This window comes from Ixodes scapularis, unplaced genomic scaffold (assembly GCF_016920785.2).
Source record: "Ixodes scapularis isolate PalLabHiFi unplaced genomic scaffold, ASM1692078v2 PGA_scaffold11__112_contigs__length_91849675, whole genome shotgun sequence".
Classification (NCBI taxonomy): Eukaryota; Metazoa; Arthropoda; class Arachnida; order Ixodida; family Ixodidae; genus Ixodes; species Ixodes scapularis.
Window position 1 is genome coordinate 86159391 of NW_024609837.1, and position 14016 is coordinate 86173406.

The 14016-nt window shown below is 44.5% G+C and overlaps 1 protein-coding gene across 50 annotated transcripts in view; it reads left to right on the forward strand.

Annotated features, from left to right (window-relative positions):
* LOC8035274 overlaps positions 1-14016 on the forward strand; it is a 306866-nt gene that overhangs the window by 16333 nt on the left and 276517 nt on the right. For all 50 annotated transcript variants that reach the window (XM_040211414.3, XM_040211438.3, XM_040211445.3 and 47 more), the window contains exons 2-3: positions 5887-6000; positions 7074-7136. In XM_040211414.3, coding sequence (XP_040067348.1) covers positions 5887-6000; positions 7074-7136 — 177 coding nt within the window. The remainder of the gene's footprint in view (positions 1-5886; positions 6001-7073; positions 7137-14016) is intronic.

Sequence of the window (14016 nt, forward strand, 5' to 3'; positions counted from 1 at the left end):
GGTGCTTGGAAGTAGACACCCACACTAACACGGAGCGCAAATTGGTTGTTGTGGGGTTAAGGTTCAACGGGTTCAGTCCCGTCGTTGTCAGCTGATCCATTCAAACTGGTCCGGGAGGACACAGCGAGCGTTTTTAATAGATCTTCCTTCGTTTCGTTTCAAAATGTGGAAGATTCCCGACGCATACCGTGAGCAGAAAGCTGCGGGCGTTTTAAACAAAATTACATTGTTTTAATTGAACAATGGACTACGAATCGTTGTCTTAAATCCGCCGTTTTTATGCTTAGTGTTCTTGGACTGCGTTTGCACAGCGACATGTTGCGCTCATCGAGCGGTGTGAATAAATTTGGGCAAGATTTCCTACCTGCCCACAGATGCATGACTGAGCGATATGACGCTACGCGAATGCCCGATTGCCTCCAGCCAAATAGCATTCCTTTCGGGGTGACATGGCTGCTGGAAGGCTCGCTGCCGGAATCACTCATCTGACATCTCCGAAAAGTCGGCATTTGCACGCGCAAGCAAAAAAATAAGAAAAAGAGTATGCTTACGCAAGCAAAGAGGAAAACGACAGAACTGCGCTATGAGAACCCAAACCCCGCGTTGCTGCCTATCGCTAACACTGGTGACAGCTGCTAAACACGCACTACTTCACTTCAGGAAGTCTCACTCAAGCACCTGGGTCAACACGAAACACTGATCACTTCGGCGAAACTGGTAGTCAAGGTAGGCGAGACAGGCAGGAGCAGAGACATCGGCGGCCATGAAAGAATGGCGAAGCTTTTGTTTGTTATGGTATGAATCCAAATGGAAGTGCCCGTCTTGTAAACCTTTTGTAAAGAATAATAACTCTCATCACATGGGTTATTCTTTAAACAAAAAAATATGCCGCTCAAAAGGAAATTGCAACATATAACAAAGGTTTAACACCCAAGATCTAAGCTGTCAATCAAACTCTTAGCCAATGAGAAGTATTGCAGCCAATTGGGGCTAAACGTCACGGAACCCCAACTTCGTGGCGTGCGACTTAAAGGGGCGGTGCAACAATTTGCGGACTTTGGCTAGTTAATTGCGGGAATTGATCCCGGCCACATATAAAACAAAGGACCGAAAACTATTCTTTCCTGCTTGCCCTAGTTTTCATTAAAAAAAAATAAAAGAAATTGGTATCTCCGGCACCCGTCAACTCAACATTGAAGCGGCACCAGCTTCGCCTGTGACGTCATTCGGAGTGGCGTTGGTTTCCGGTTGGGTTCTTTTGGCTTCCATTTCCCCAGCGCTCGCCGGCTCGCCAGGCTCGCTGCTCTCCCGTCGATTCCCGACCAACATGGCGGCACGGCGGAAGTCGAAGTCAAAGTCGAGGTCGAGACACCAGGAACAATAACGATACTGCGGACCACGACCAACGCACTCCGTCGAGCGAGGGAAAGACAAAACGTCCGGGTTGCTCGTGTAGGCGCCTCGGGCGTCGACGGATGACGGCGACGGCAGGTTTTGTTGACTTGCAGTAGATGGCGCCACAAATAATTCATACCCTTTTAGCGGCAATATTAGGCTTTTGAAGCGTTTCTGCATGTCTAAACAACAAGATTTTTTAAACTTAACCTTAAATCAAGCTTACAATTGCCTAACACTATCACTTACAAAAACCACTCTAAATGACGTCACACCACAGGTTCCATTTGCGGCCACCATGTGGCCGCAGGTTGGGAAAAAAAGGGTTTTTTATTTTGCGATTACGCAGCGAAATATAGGTATTTTGGGGTATGGTGGCACTTTTTCTCTTATGCCGAAGTAAACAATATAAAAAATACAAGCTGCACATTCGTTCAGTGTTAAAATCATTGCACCGCTCCTTTAAAACGGACGAAATAGCCGCAAACTAAAATCAGTCTCACGCCATAAATATTGCTGTAAAAATATTTTTTTCTCGCGGAAAAATTGTTTTTTGATATGCTTGTCCAAATTAGGCTGTTTAAAAAAAAAAAAACTTTTTTTTCTTTGCAGTTACCTTTTAAGGGGGGAAAGCTCCTCCCACCTCTTTACACTTTGGCAGAGGGAATGCCGGAGGGCGGGCGACCTCCTCTCTGGCGTCCGCCCTGCTAAAGTGGAAAGGGGGGGGGGGCTTCCCCAGAGCTCTTAAGCTGTCACTGACTGTAAATTGCTTCGGAGAATTCGGTAAACTTTACGAAAGCTCGGAGCGCGCGGGAAGTGTGGCAGTGAGGCTGGCGGTGGAAGAACGCAAATGATCAGACGCTCCGAGTGTTTCTAAAAGTTACCAATTTAGTTGTCTTCAATGACGCCCGGCATGTTTCTATTCGGAACCGTATGTCTATTTTCTCCAATTAAAAAATGAATGAACGACTTATAGTTAATTGTCCGACTTATTGCAACGATTAGCCGTCTACATTGCGTCCCCCAGCCGTATAAAGGCCGGTTCAGACACTTGCGTTTGAGTGCGTTTGACTGCGTTGCGTCGAGAACCGAAAGCGAGTCACCGGCACATCTGTGCTTCGTGTGAAGCGTGCAATCCTATTCAAAGAATCATCTTAGCACGCGATATAAGTAGCAGGGATGTCCTGGTTTCTCGCTGCCGCAACGCAGTCAAACGCAGTCAAACGCAACTGTCTGAACCAGGCTTAACTCGCCTGCACAGGCTTCCTTAGCATAGCTTTCTCTTCCTTCTTTAAAACAAATCTGTAAAAACCAAAAAAAGAAAGCAGTTTTCTTTGAAGACTTGTTGAAAATGGGGGAAAGTGATTGTCCTCGCGTTTTGGATTTGAAACGCATTTCGTCTGCTGCGTGCAAAAAAAATTTAAAAAATTTGCACGGTGGGGTGTAGCCACGTGACTTCCACCATTCACTCTCTCCTCTCCACTTCTTCGTGCGGTGCGGAGGTTTCGGTTTTGGTTTAGAGCAGTTGTGTTTTTTGGGTTTATTAAGAAAATACGTGATTCTGTAGCAAAATATTAATTTGGTAGCATTCCAACACCATAATAAATCGCCTGGCAAAAAAAAAAAAAAAAAAAAATTTGGGGGTGTCAGTGTTCTTTTAACCCGAAAGTATCCGAAAGTGTGCATCTGGCAGCCATGCGGCCACTCGTTTATTGATGTGTGTGGTTGAAGGTCATGTTTTCATCATGTTTCCTTTCCAGAAGTGGCCCCTTCACTGGTGATAAAGGTGGCAAGAAAGTGCTCGTTTAATCCGGACTGGACGAGCCTGAATAATTTGAAATAAGCAAGTTGGATTAAGCCCGTGCAAAATGATTCTCACAGTGTTTAATGCTCAATGCCTTGTGTTGTAATGATCTTATATATTAAACCACCTCTACAGTGGTCAGAGAATTTGACCTGAAATTGTTAGGGAAAACCTGAAAAAGTCAGGGAATTTTAAAATAATAATTTGCTAGACACCCTGCAAGAAGTCGTCCTTGAGGTTGTCTGACCATACTACAGCTTCGCTGGTCTTCGTTCTTCATCAGAGTGGAAAGGCTGAAAGTTGTTTTCGTCTGCTGCGTACTTTTCGTCGCCAGTCAGTGCATGTGTGCCCCTGGGCACGGTGACCTTGGACACTCCATCTTAACGCCGCGCTGATGGACACGCGGCACCATGGGGTGAGCAGTGGTGGAAACTGACGAGCGCAGCGGCCAATGGGAGTCCCGTCGACGCGCACCAGCCAATGGAACTGAAGGAAACTAGGTGCCGTTTTCGCGCTTCAAACTGATGACGTTAGCTTGCTCCATGAGACCAGTTAATGCTTTCGCATTAAAAAATATATTCCCCACTTCATCAGACGCGCCAAGCAAAGAGCCATGTGGCTCAAGAAAGCGCATGTGAAGTCAATGTGCCGTCATCTTGCACTTCGATTTTGCTGAAAATTGGAGTGTCATTATCCAGCATGCTGTGCAAAGACACCACTGGAAAAGCAAGTTGGTTTTCATCTTTACCTGTGTGGCTACAACCGAACACGGAACGCAAAGCTTCGGCGTAGTGAGCGATGACATTGTCCATGACTCGTCCCATATGCTCTTTGCGCTCAACATCGTCGAAGGAAGGCTGGAGGAAGTATTGCCTATTTTGACGCAACTCGTTTATATTTCAGACAGTGCTCCAAGCCACTTCAAAAACAGGCACCAGGTGTACAAATTAAAAAGAAGGAATGTTGTCGCCAAGTGGATATTCTCCGCATCAGGGCTCGGGAAAAGCTTGTGTGATGGAGTGGGCGGCGTGCTCAAGCACCAGGCATTCATGTGTGACTTGACGACTATAGAATTGTACTTTATAACGGACGTGCAAAGCTTCGTTGAGGCACTTGGACTGAAAGTCAAAGGGATTGTTTTACTCTCAATTGCCAAAGAGAAGCTCCAGCGTTTCTGGGAGCTCAAGAAAAAAGAGTGGAAGAAGGCAAACCCACCAAGGGGCATCCGATCCTCACACGTGTGGAGGAAGACACTGGAGGAAGGCGCCTTGAACGTTGCCCCAGAAAGGATTTGCGAAAGCGCAGAGTAGCTGCATCCACGTGTCAAGGCATGCACGTAACGCTTTCTGTCCCAAAATTTAGAAAATCATCACTGAGTGCGTGTCGGCATGTTCAGAACTGCAACGGTCGACTGCGTGGCTCCTACACAGTGTGAAAACTGATTCAGTTACGTCGAACTAGTTAAAAAAATGTACTGACTTCAGAAAATGTGCCGTCAATGTTTTTGTGTTTTTTACTTGTTCTGCGTGTGCGTTTCTACATTACTGAGGTGCACGAACTGTGCAGTCAACCGTCGGCGATCAGCGAGATGTGAGGACAACAAAACTCGCCGCATATTTCCGGAAGATTTATGTACAAGATTTGAATGGTGTGAGAATGTATCATTTAATCATAATAGGCTTTGTAATGAGAGGCCACCCTCGTTTACTTTGAACCACTCTATATAGAAACAATTTTTGTAATGTTGCGTTGCCTTTTGTTTTGTATATACTTGTTACTCATTGTTTTGTAGCGTGCTTATGTGGTTTGTGCTCTTAACTGCGAATTTTATTTCCACCCCTAAAAGCCCTGGTTCTCACTAGGGAGGGCACAAGCCCCGATGCCCCCCCGTAGTCTATGCCTATGAATAAAACGGTGGCAAACGGTTTTTCGGAATTGCTCAGTAATGCCTACAGCACTATACACTTGTGGGTGTCTCAGCAGTAAAAACACAGGCAGCGAGTTCAGTCACAACACGTCACATCAGAACACAATGCAAAGTGTCCTTTGTTTGTACAGCACTTAAAACAAATATTTTAATTTTTCTAAGGATATCTGCTCCAAAAGCCACTTTTTCTGCTCCGAAACACTGTCGTGGCTGTGCCAAAAGCCACTTTTGCTCCTCCAAAACTCTGTTTTGGTTGCTCCAAAGGCCACATTTGCTGCTCCAATAGGTGCTCCAAAATGGCTCGGGCCAATCACATCACTGCTGGCATCAACTTCACGGTTTGTTGATCAGTGTCGCTGCAAAGCAGACATTCGCAACTCGAGCTTGTGTTGGATGACATCATCTGCAAGACAACTTATTACAGATGGTGCATGTTTTATTGGTTCATTCAGCAGATGACCTATAAGAGCTTCATTTTGTTTCACTCTGCCAAGGACACTTCAGAGCAGACAAACCCCTATTCTTCACTTGCGTTACCTGAAAAGCCCATTGCTCGCGCATGTTGGCAGACGAACCCCAGTTTTAGCACGCGACATCAAACATCCCTATTACGCTCGCTTCTCCTTCGCTCAAATAAAACTAATTGAGTGTGAGAGCCGAGCGAGCAAACTGTGAAAAGCTGGCAATCGTACTGCCGTCTTCTATAGGTGCTCGATCTTCCTCGCTCTTGATTTCTGTTCACTCCATCTGTTTCCGACAGGCCAGAAGAAAAGAAGACCTGCCGCAAGAACCGTACCTTCCCAGGATGCACCTGTCCCACCACTGGACAATACTCCCCAGCTGCAAGCTTGTTCGGGTAGAAGCACACCTCGAGGTGAGTGACCCGAAATCAGTGGCGTGTAGCAAATCGTTGCGCATGGTATTGTTGGAGGTTGTTTGCAACGACAATCAGTTCATTAAACAATGTTTCGTCACCAAATTGTTTCATTAATACTTCAACGTTTCATTGACAGTTCGTTCTTCCCGCACACATCGCCTCGGTCGTTGGCATTCAGATGGTAGTCTAGCTCGCCGAATCCTTGGTGGTTGCGACGAGACTTATAGCCCCTTCCTTTGGCGAATAGCGAGCGGTCACAGAAATGGAACTCGGAGCATTCGGTCTCGGTGGTGGAGCCGCTGAGTGACCGATCTCGGGGGCAAACAATTTAGCAGACGGAGCGTGGATGGAGCTGCTCTGCTCGTTGGCATTTCCGCTACATAGCCGCAATCGCCGTTGCTATGGCACTGCTGTGGCTGTTCTCCCCACCACCACCACCCGCCTAGGCCTCATCCCTCCATCAGCCCCGCGTAAAGCATGAAAGCCGTCGTGCTGAACGAGCGCGGCTTGTATTTCCTGCCTAGTGGCCGATTCATACGACAGACTGATTCGCTGACGGATTGATCAAGCGACGACATGTCCGCGGTTCATCCATCTCCCATGTGCATCCGCACGATGGAGACGATGAGCAGACGTCAGTGAGGACGGTCCGAATCTGTTCGCCACCGCACTGTGTCGTGAAACTCTGACATTGCATCATGGAACCATTGTCCAAGAGAGAAATCGACATTTGCTACCGTGATAGAGTCGTATGCCACTGTTATGTACAGGTCGAGACAAAACACCGTGATAGGCTTTGCACAGAGTGCCGCTAGCTTTACTAACCCAAGGCATGACGGTGACACTGGCATGATCTGTAAGCTGTCATCAGCGTCGGATTCATTTGCTATTGACGTAACTTTTAGGTTTTCTAGTACTTATTTGTACATCTTAGCATAACCAAAATGCCCCCTGTCTCCACTGTGCTCGGCTCTTGTTAGTGAAACATGTCCATGGCATCTCTTGCAGGATTGTTTTCATTGTATTTTAGCACAAGCTAAAATTTCATTATGTCGTTCCTCCATTTGCAGAACCCCAAGATTATACTGAGCGAGACGAGCAGCCTGGCAGCCATCTTGTATCTGTGAAGTCAGGTGAGTTGATATCTCTTGTTAGTAATACACGTCCATGGCACCCCTATCGTGGCTACTTTACACCTTGGCGTAAGCCAAACATGTTTAAGCATCTCAGGTTCAGCCACCTTTGATCATCTCACTTGTTTGCTTTTATATTTATTTATTTGACATATGGACTTTAATAGGAAATCATGGTGTAAGGCGCAAAAAACAACGGACACGAGAGAGAAATCAGACATACAGGCACCACTCACAACTATATTTCAAGAGTGCAGAAAGGAATTGGAATACATTGTCAGGTTCTTTATGGAAAAAAGAAAGGAAACTGAGAGGTCCGTCTGATTTTTGATGTCAAAAAAATATATTTGCACCCAGTTATTCTACTTTACGATTCCACGTAAAAAAAGGGAAACTTATTAGCAAATAAATAAAAGAAAAGGGCGTGCGTCCAAAGTTCGACTTGCCGAGGTTGGCACTGGTTTACGCTGGTGGTAGAAGCCGGTCTCGTTTGGCTCCAGCTGCCAGCGTACCGATGGTGACCAGTCAACCGGTTGTTAGGAGGGCTTTGCCGGTTCGCTCTTGAGCCAGGCTTGCCGTTCAAAGTCGACGGTGAAGACAGGTCGGCGGACTCCTGTGAATGACAGCTTCGCCGGTGTATTCCGGAGCCAAGCTTTTTCGAATCCGTCCGCTCTTCGCCCTGAATCTCCTCGTTCTCCTCTACTTCTTTTTCTTCCCCTTTTTCACTTGTCTCCTTCTATTTTCTTCCTCTTCTTGTCGCCGTATTGATCACATCATTACATACATATAATAATAATAATTATCTTTATTTTTTCGGGTGCCCTAAAACGGCCGAGCGGCCTTCTCTTAGGTACACCAACTCGTACAATAGAAACTCTTAAACAAAAATCCTACTCATTAAAAAAGAAATAGATATGCATATACACTGACGCGCTATGAAGTGACCAAAGGTTCGTCCAACTGACTGCGAAATGTAGGCAGGGGTTTGGTGATGTCAACTTGAGGTGGCACAATGCTGTTATATAATGTCTGTAAACGAGAAAGAGGTGAGACGCGGCATGGTGAGCAAATATCAAAACAGGTGAGCTGTCTCGTCGCGCGGAAAGGAACATGGAAATTGATTTTACTAATAAACCATGAAGAATCAATGGCACCATTAATGATCTTATGCAGGAATACCAAGTCAAGGACTGTTCTTCTGTGGTATAAAAGCTTCAGCGAAAATCTATTCAGTAAGCATTCATAGTCATAATACACGCGTCGTCCAATCCATCTATCATAAGCAATTCAAACAAATCTTTTTTTTTTGCACACGTTCTATGATCAAAGCCTGTGTTACAGATATTGAATTACAAATCACAGAAGCAAACTCAAGCCTTGAAGCCACTAAGGAATGAAAAAGATGTATTGAACAATGGGGCTTTTTAAAATGCTTGGTCGAACGCGATATAACTCCTAGAACTTTCATTGCAGAGCTGACAACAATAGAGACATGATTTTTGAAAGTTAATCCGCAGTCAATGAACACACCAAGATCCCTTACAATTGACACTCGTTCATTCGGATTTCCCTCAAGATGATAAGTGTTATTTATGATCGCACGGCATTTGCACAAGGATATCGCTTTTGTTTTTAAAGGATTAAGAAATAACTGATTTTATTTACACCACTGTGCTATATTAGACACATCATGTTGTATCAGATCACAATCTAAAAAACAGTGAACACTCTTGAACAACTTGATGTCGTCGACAAATAAAAGCAGTTCAATGTTTTTACACATGACGCTATATCATTTATAAAAATTGAAAACAGTAGAGGACCCAAAATTGATCCCTGGGGTACGCCTGATATTGAAAAAAAACTCTTTGGAATAACTGTCAGCCACCCGAACACTATTTGATCGAAAAAACAAATAACTCTTAAACCAGTTACACATTTCTGGACAGACACCATACAGATGTAACTTGGACAAAAGCAACACGTGACTCACTTTATCGAATGCTTTTGACAAATCAAAGTATATTGCATCTACTTGTTCTCTGTTTAAAACAAACGGCACACAGTAATCTAAAAAGGTACACAAATTTGTTTCCACAGACCTACCTTTTAAAAAAGCGTGCTGCAAGGGCGTTAATTTTTGACGGAAATAAAAAGTCTTCTTGCTATGCACAATCTCAAAAACCTTGGAAAAACCACCAAGCAGGGAAACTGGACGGTAGTTCGCAACTATAGATGCGTCACCGCCTTTTAAGATAGGAACAACAACTGCTTTTTTCCAGAGCGAAGGGAAAACGCCTGAACTGAGTGGCATATTAAAAATGTGTTTCAAAATTGGAATGAACAGCTGACCGCAACCCTTGATAACAAAGCCTGGTACACCATCCACGCCAGAAGAAAACTTGGGTTTTAGCTTTCTTATCGCCTCGGCAATATGAAGAGAGTCCACTCTTGTGGAACTCAAAAAATCGTGACAAATCAGCTCCTTATCCTCCGGTTGAACTGATTGCTGATTGTCAGAGAAACATTTGGCAAAATAACCAACGAAAACATTTGCGACTTCATGAGGTGATGAAACATAACCCGGGGCCTGTTATCTGAACAGGCACGTAAGCAGATGATAGGACTAACGTTATGTGTATGTTGCTTCGTGAACTTCCAGAAAGTCTTCGGGCTGCGAAACAAGCTATTTTCTACGCTGTCGAGATGCATGCGTTTATCGCGCTTGAACAGTTTCTTCGCCAAGGCCCAATATAAACTGAATTTGGTGTACATAAGTGAAGAGCCACATTTCTTTTTATAAAGACGGTGGAAATGTTCTTTCTTGACCAAATAACATTTTAAATCCCTGGAAAACCATTCAGGATATTTGGATGGCTTTGTTGAACGATTCGGTACAAAAGTGTCGATGGTATCTTTTACAATTGTTGTTAGGGTCTCGGTAGCACGATCGACATCAGACATGGCGAGAACGTTAGACCAGTCAAAAGTTTCAATATATTTATACGAGCCAAGGTAATCTCCTTTTAAAAAACTGTAAGCTAATGGCTTTGACGATATCCGCGACTTCCACGGAAGAGATAACTGGACTATTAAAGGTGGGTGAAACTTATCAACTTGTACCAAAGGATCGGAAGCCAGACATAAGCTTAGAATGTGGACATTTGACATATGTCGTCATCTTCATCACGTCCACGAACGTGCTTCGCTATGTGATATATGCTTCAACTCCCATTTACAAAAATTTATAAAATAATCTAATCTCGGCTTTATAGAGTGCAATAGATGTGCCACCTTTGATTGCACGACAGAGGCGCCAGCCGGGATGCTTATTGTTTTATGTTTTCTTACTTTTGACGAAAATCTGGCACGTCGAGAACCAGTAAAACGGTGGCAAGCGGTTTTTCGGGATTGCTTGGCAACGCCTACAGCACTGTACACCTGTGAGATGACTCAGCAGTAAAAACACAAGTAGCAAGTTCGGTCACAACACGTCGCAACACAACAAAAAGTGCCCTTCGTTTGTCCAACTCTTAAAAACAAATATTTTTTTATTTTTGTAAGAATATCTGCTCTAAAAGCCACTTTATCTGCTCCGAAACACTATTGTCTGGCCCAAAGGCCACATTTCTGCTCCAAAACACTGTTTTGGCTGCTTCAAAAGGTGCTCCAAAATGGCTTAGGCCAATCGCGTCACTGTGAAAGGGTAGTTTTATTAAGGTGGGATTTATGCCAAAAAAATGTAACGGAGAAAAACACATTCAAAGTGCTCAAACCTCTCCTCTTCTTTAGTATCAATAAACTAAAATAATTGATAAAAGTTTTTTCTCCCTTTTTTTTTTAGTGTAAACAACTGAAAGCTTTTGGGAATACTCTAGATGTTGATGGATGTAAATATGGCATTTTTCAAAATTAGTTTTTTTGCAGAAATGTTTTTTTTTCTGGGTAGTGTCCCCCCTCAATGCACCTTTCCAAAAAACACTCGACCCCAGGGCAGCAAACTGTTTTCGAGCCCAGTCACTGAGTTTGAGGCCAGACTCTCACCGGCGTCCCTCCTAACCCTAACCGAGTGGACTGTGATTTCAATAGGCGTAGTTTCAAACGCTGCTGGCGGCTAAATTCTTGTCTTTTCCCGCTATATTTTGTGTTTTATGGTACATGTATTTTCCTGAGGATATTGAGAAAGCATTGACCACATTTGCAAAAAATGTGGTACGCGACAGAACGAATGCGACTGGAATGTATAGTTCTAGTTATTTGTGTTTTTTTCTTACGATCCGTTTTGACGGCGCCGCGGGATTCGCCGCATGTGAAACGACAAAGCGCTTTGCTGTCAAAAATAAATTGTAGCAGAAGAGGTCCGAAAGGCATGCATTTTTCACGCTCAGAAATAACGTGTTTACCGATGAACAGGACACGGAGATACAATTGAGGAAGTGTTAACCATTCAAACAATATATTGTTCGTACCACACACTATGTAGCATTATCCTAAAAGAATTTATTTGAGAAAGATCTCAAATAACACAGTCACAGTTGTCAACATCTTGACAATCGGACGGAGTCCAAGATTACTTTGTTTTGGGGAGAGCTTCCTTTTTTCACAACTGCTCCAAGGCAAAGGAAGGAACGCGACTGACCCGTTTCCCGCCCCAACCCGGACAACTATTTTTGGAGATGACTGAGGGGGGAGAACAATGTTTGTTACGCAGCACGCATAAAAAATATTAAGTCGAAACTTTCAAGAGGGGCGAGAAAACGTCTAATGCAAAACCACAAAAACGTAGGCAGAGAACCGCGCTGAGCGGGTCTTCACAGTCCAAGAGAGTGGCAGAAAATTTCTAGCTCATAGAGGGCGCGAGAGTCGCACCAATCGCATCAGTATCAGCAACATGGTGGCGGCCTAGGAGCGTTTTTTGGAAAGGTGTATAGGTGCTGAAGATGCACGAGGGCGTAGATTCCAAAAACCCCTTGTGTAACGTCACGCTCCGGAAAGGAGGGCCTTCAGTGGTACGTTGAAAATGATCTTCTGCAGCCTCTATGCACCAATTGAAAACAAATTTTGATGTTCGAGATTCTGGAGGTGAAATGAAGACAATTTAAATGTGTTTTCTTAAATACAAAACCACCCCAGTTTCCCTTTAAAGTTTCTTCCAATGAAGGGAGACTGCACCCAGTGCAGTCTTTTTGGAAGCCTAAAATTAGGGTCGCAAGTTTATTCTTATCCTATTGGAACCGCCTCGGTCAGTTTGCTTTAGTTTCAGTACGCTTCAAGCGAACCAAATGAAGCCAGTAATTCAATCCAATCCACTTAGTAGAAAAAATATATTTGTACTGAAGGTCACAGGAGCGTGTGTACACGCAAGGAGTTTCCACGGGATGTCACAGTGTCGACGAAATGTGTGTTCATGAAACGTGTGTCAATGAAACGTTGCACACGAAACGTGTTTCCATGAAAAATTAATTTTGTTGACACAATCCTGATTTCAGACTGTACAACTTTTCGTGACGATTTGAGCTTCAGCTGCTATTCGAGCCTCACGCATTCACGCACAGGAATTGCTGACAACATTCTGGAATCATAATTAAAAGATTACCTATTACCTTTCTTGTACTACCGTATTTACTCGCATAATGTACGCACCCCCCCAGAACTAGCATCAATATTTGAACTTTTTTTTCCCTTGCTTAATAAATGCACCTCCAATCTTCGGCTCTACGAGTCTCGAACTGCATCCAACCCAGCTAGCCACCGAGCCAATTTTGTTTTTGCTGCCAAACGGCCAGCCAGAGTCAAGCCAAGCCAAGCCGCTCTCGTAATTGCTGCAAGTATGTAGTTGCAGAAGTGATCATCCGTAAAACCGAGCGGCGCGCACACCTAATGGAGCTGGGGTCGAGGAACTGCCCAGTCCCGGACATGCTTTGCCCATCGAATGCATTGATGTCCACAAACACACCGTTGTCTGTGGTCCGCTTTCGGACAGTGAAATCGTGAAAGTGGTTAGGCCTAAGAACCATCGCATCCACTGATCTCTACTGTAGGGGCTAGATGGCGCTTAGCTGCTCTCCGAACCTGACGCAAGTAAAGCCACCGAAATTCGATGCTTGTCCCGGAAGTCGGGCGTGCGCTGGGCTTCCTAGTGCATTCAGTCGGTATTTTTGGCCATGGTTTTTTGTGTCTTTCATTGGGTTTTAATACTCCACGTTCTGGATTAAATCCCGGAAATAAGGCATTTGAACTTGGGACATATTCACAATTTGATCAACTAGAATCTCAAAATGCTTACATTGAATGGCTTCCCATGGTACTTCTCGGGTCTGCATGTGCTCTTACTGCGCAGCAAGCAGGCTCTCTTGAGGGAACAAGCGAAAATCCAGCGCCCTCAATGCTTTTCGAACCAGAACTCGGAAGGGTTACAGAGCCTGCCAAGTGCTCACTTCCGGGACAAGCCGCTTACTTCCGGTGGCTTCATACCTGTTTGCTCAACGTGCCATCCAGCCCCCTCTAGTGGAGGTCAGTGGTCGCGTCGCTTTTCGTGCTGAGTGAGCTTCGTATGGTGCTCTCTCTTGGTTAAAAGGAACGCCGAAAGTGCCCCAAAAAGGTTTACAATTTTGAGAGCATGGTTACTGTGGCGCCCCCACGACCAGTCGGGGGTGTGCCTCAGTCGGTGGAGACGTGCCACAGTCTGTTGCCGTGTCATATTGGCATCTAAAATGATATTTCCACAATGCATGTAAATGCAAAAATTTTACTCCGCGCAATGAACGTACCCCCCAAATATGTGTCAATTCTTTGGGGAAAAAAGTGTGTTCATTACACGAGTAAGTACGGTAGTTAGACACAAACTTGCGCAGCAATAACATAATTTTACAATTTACAT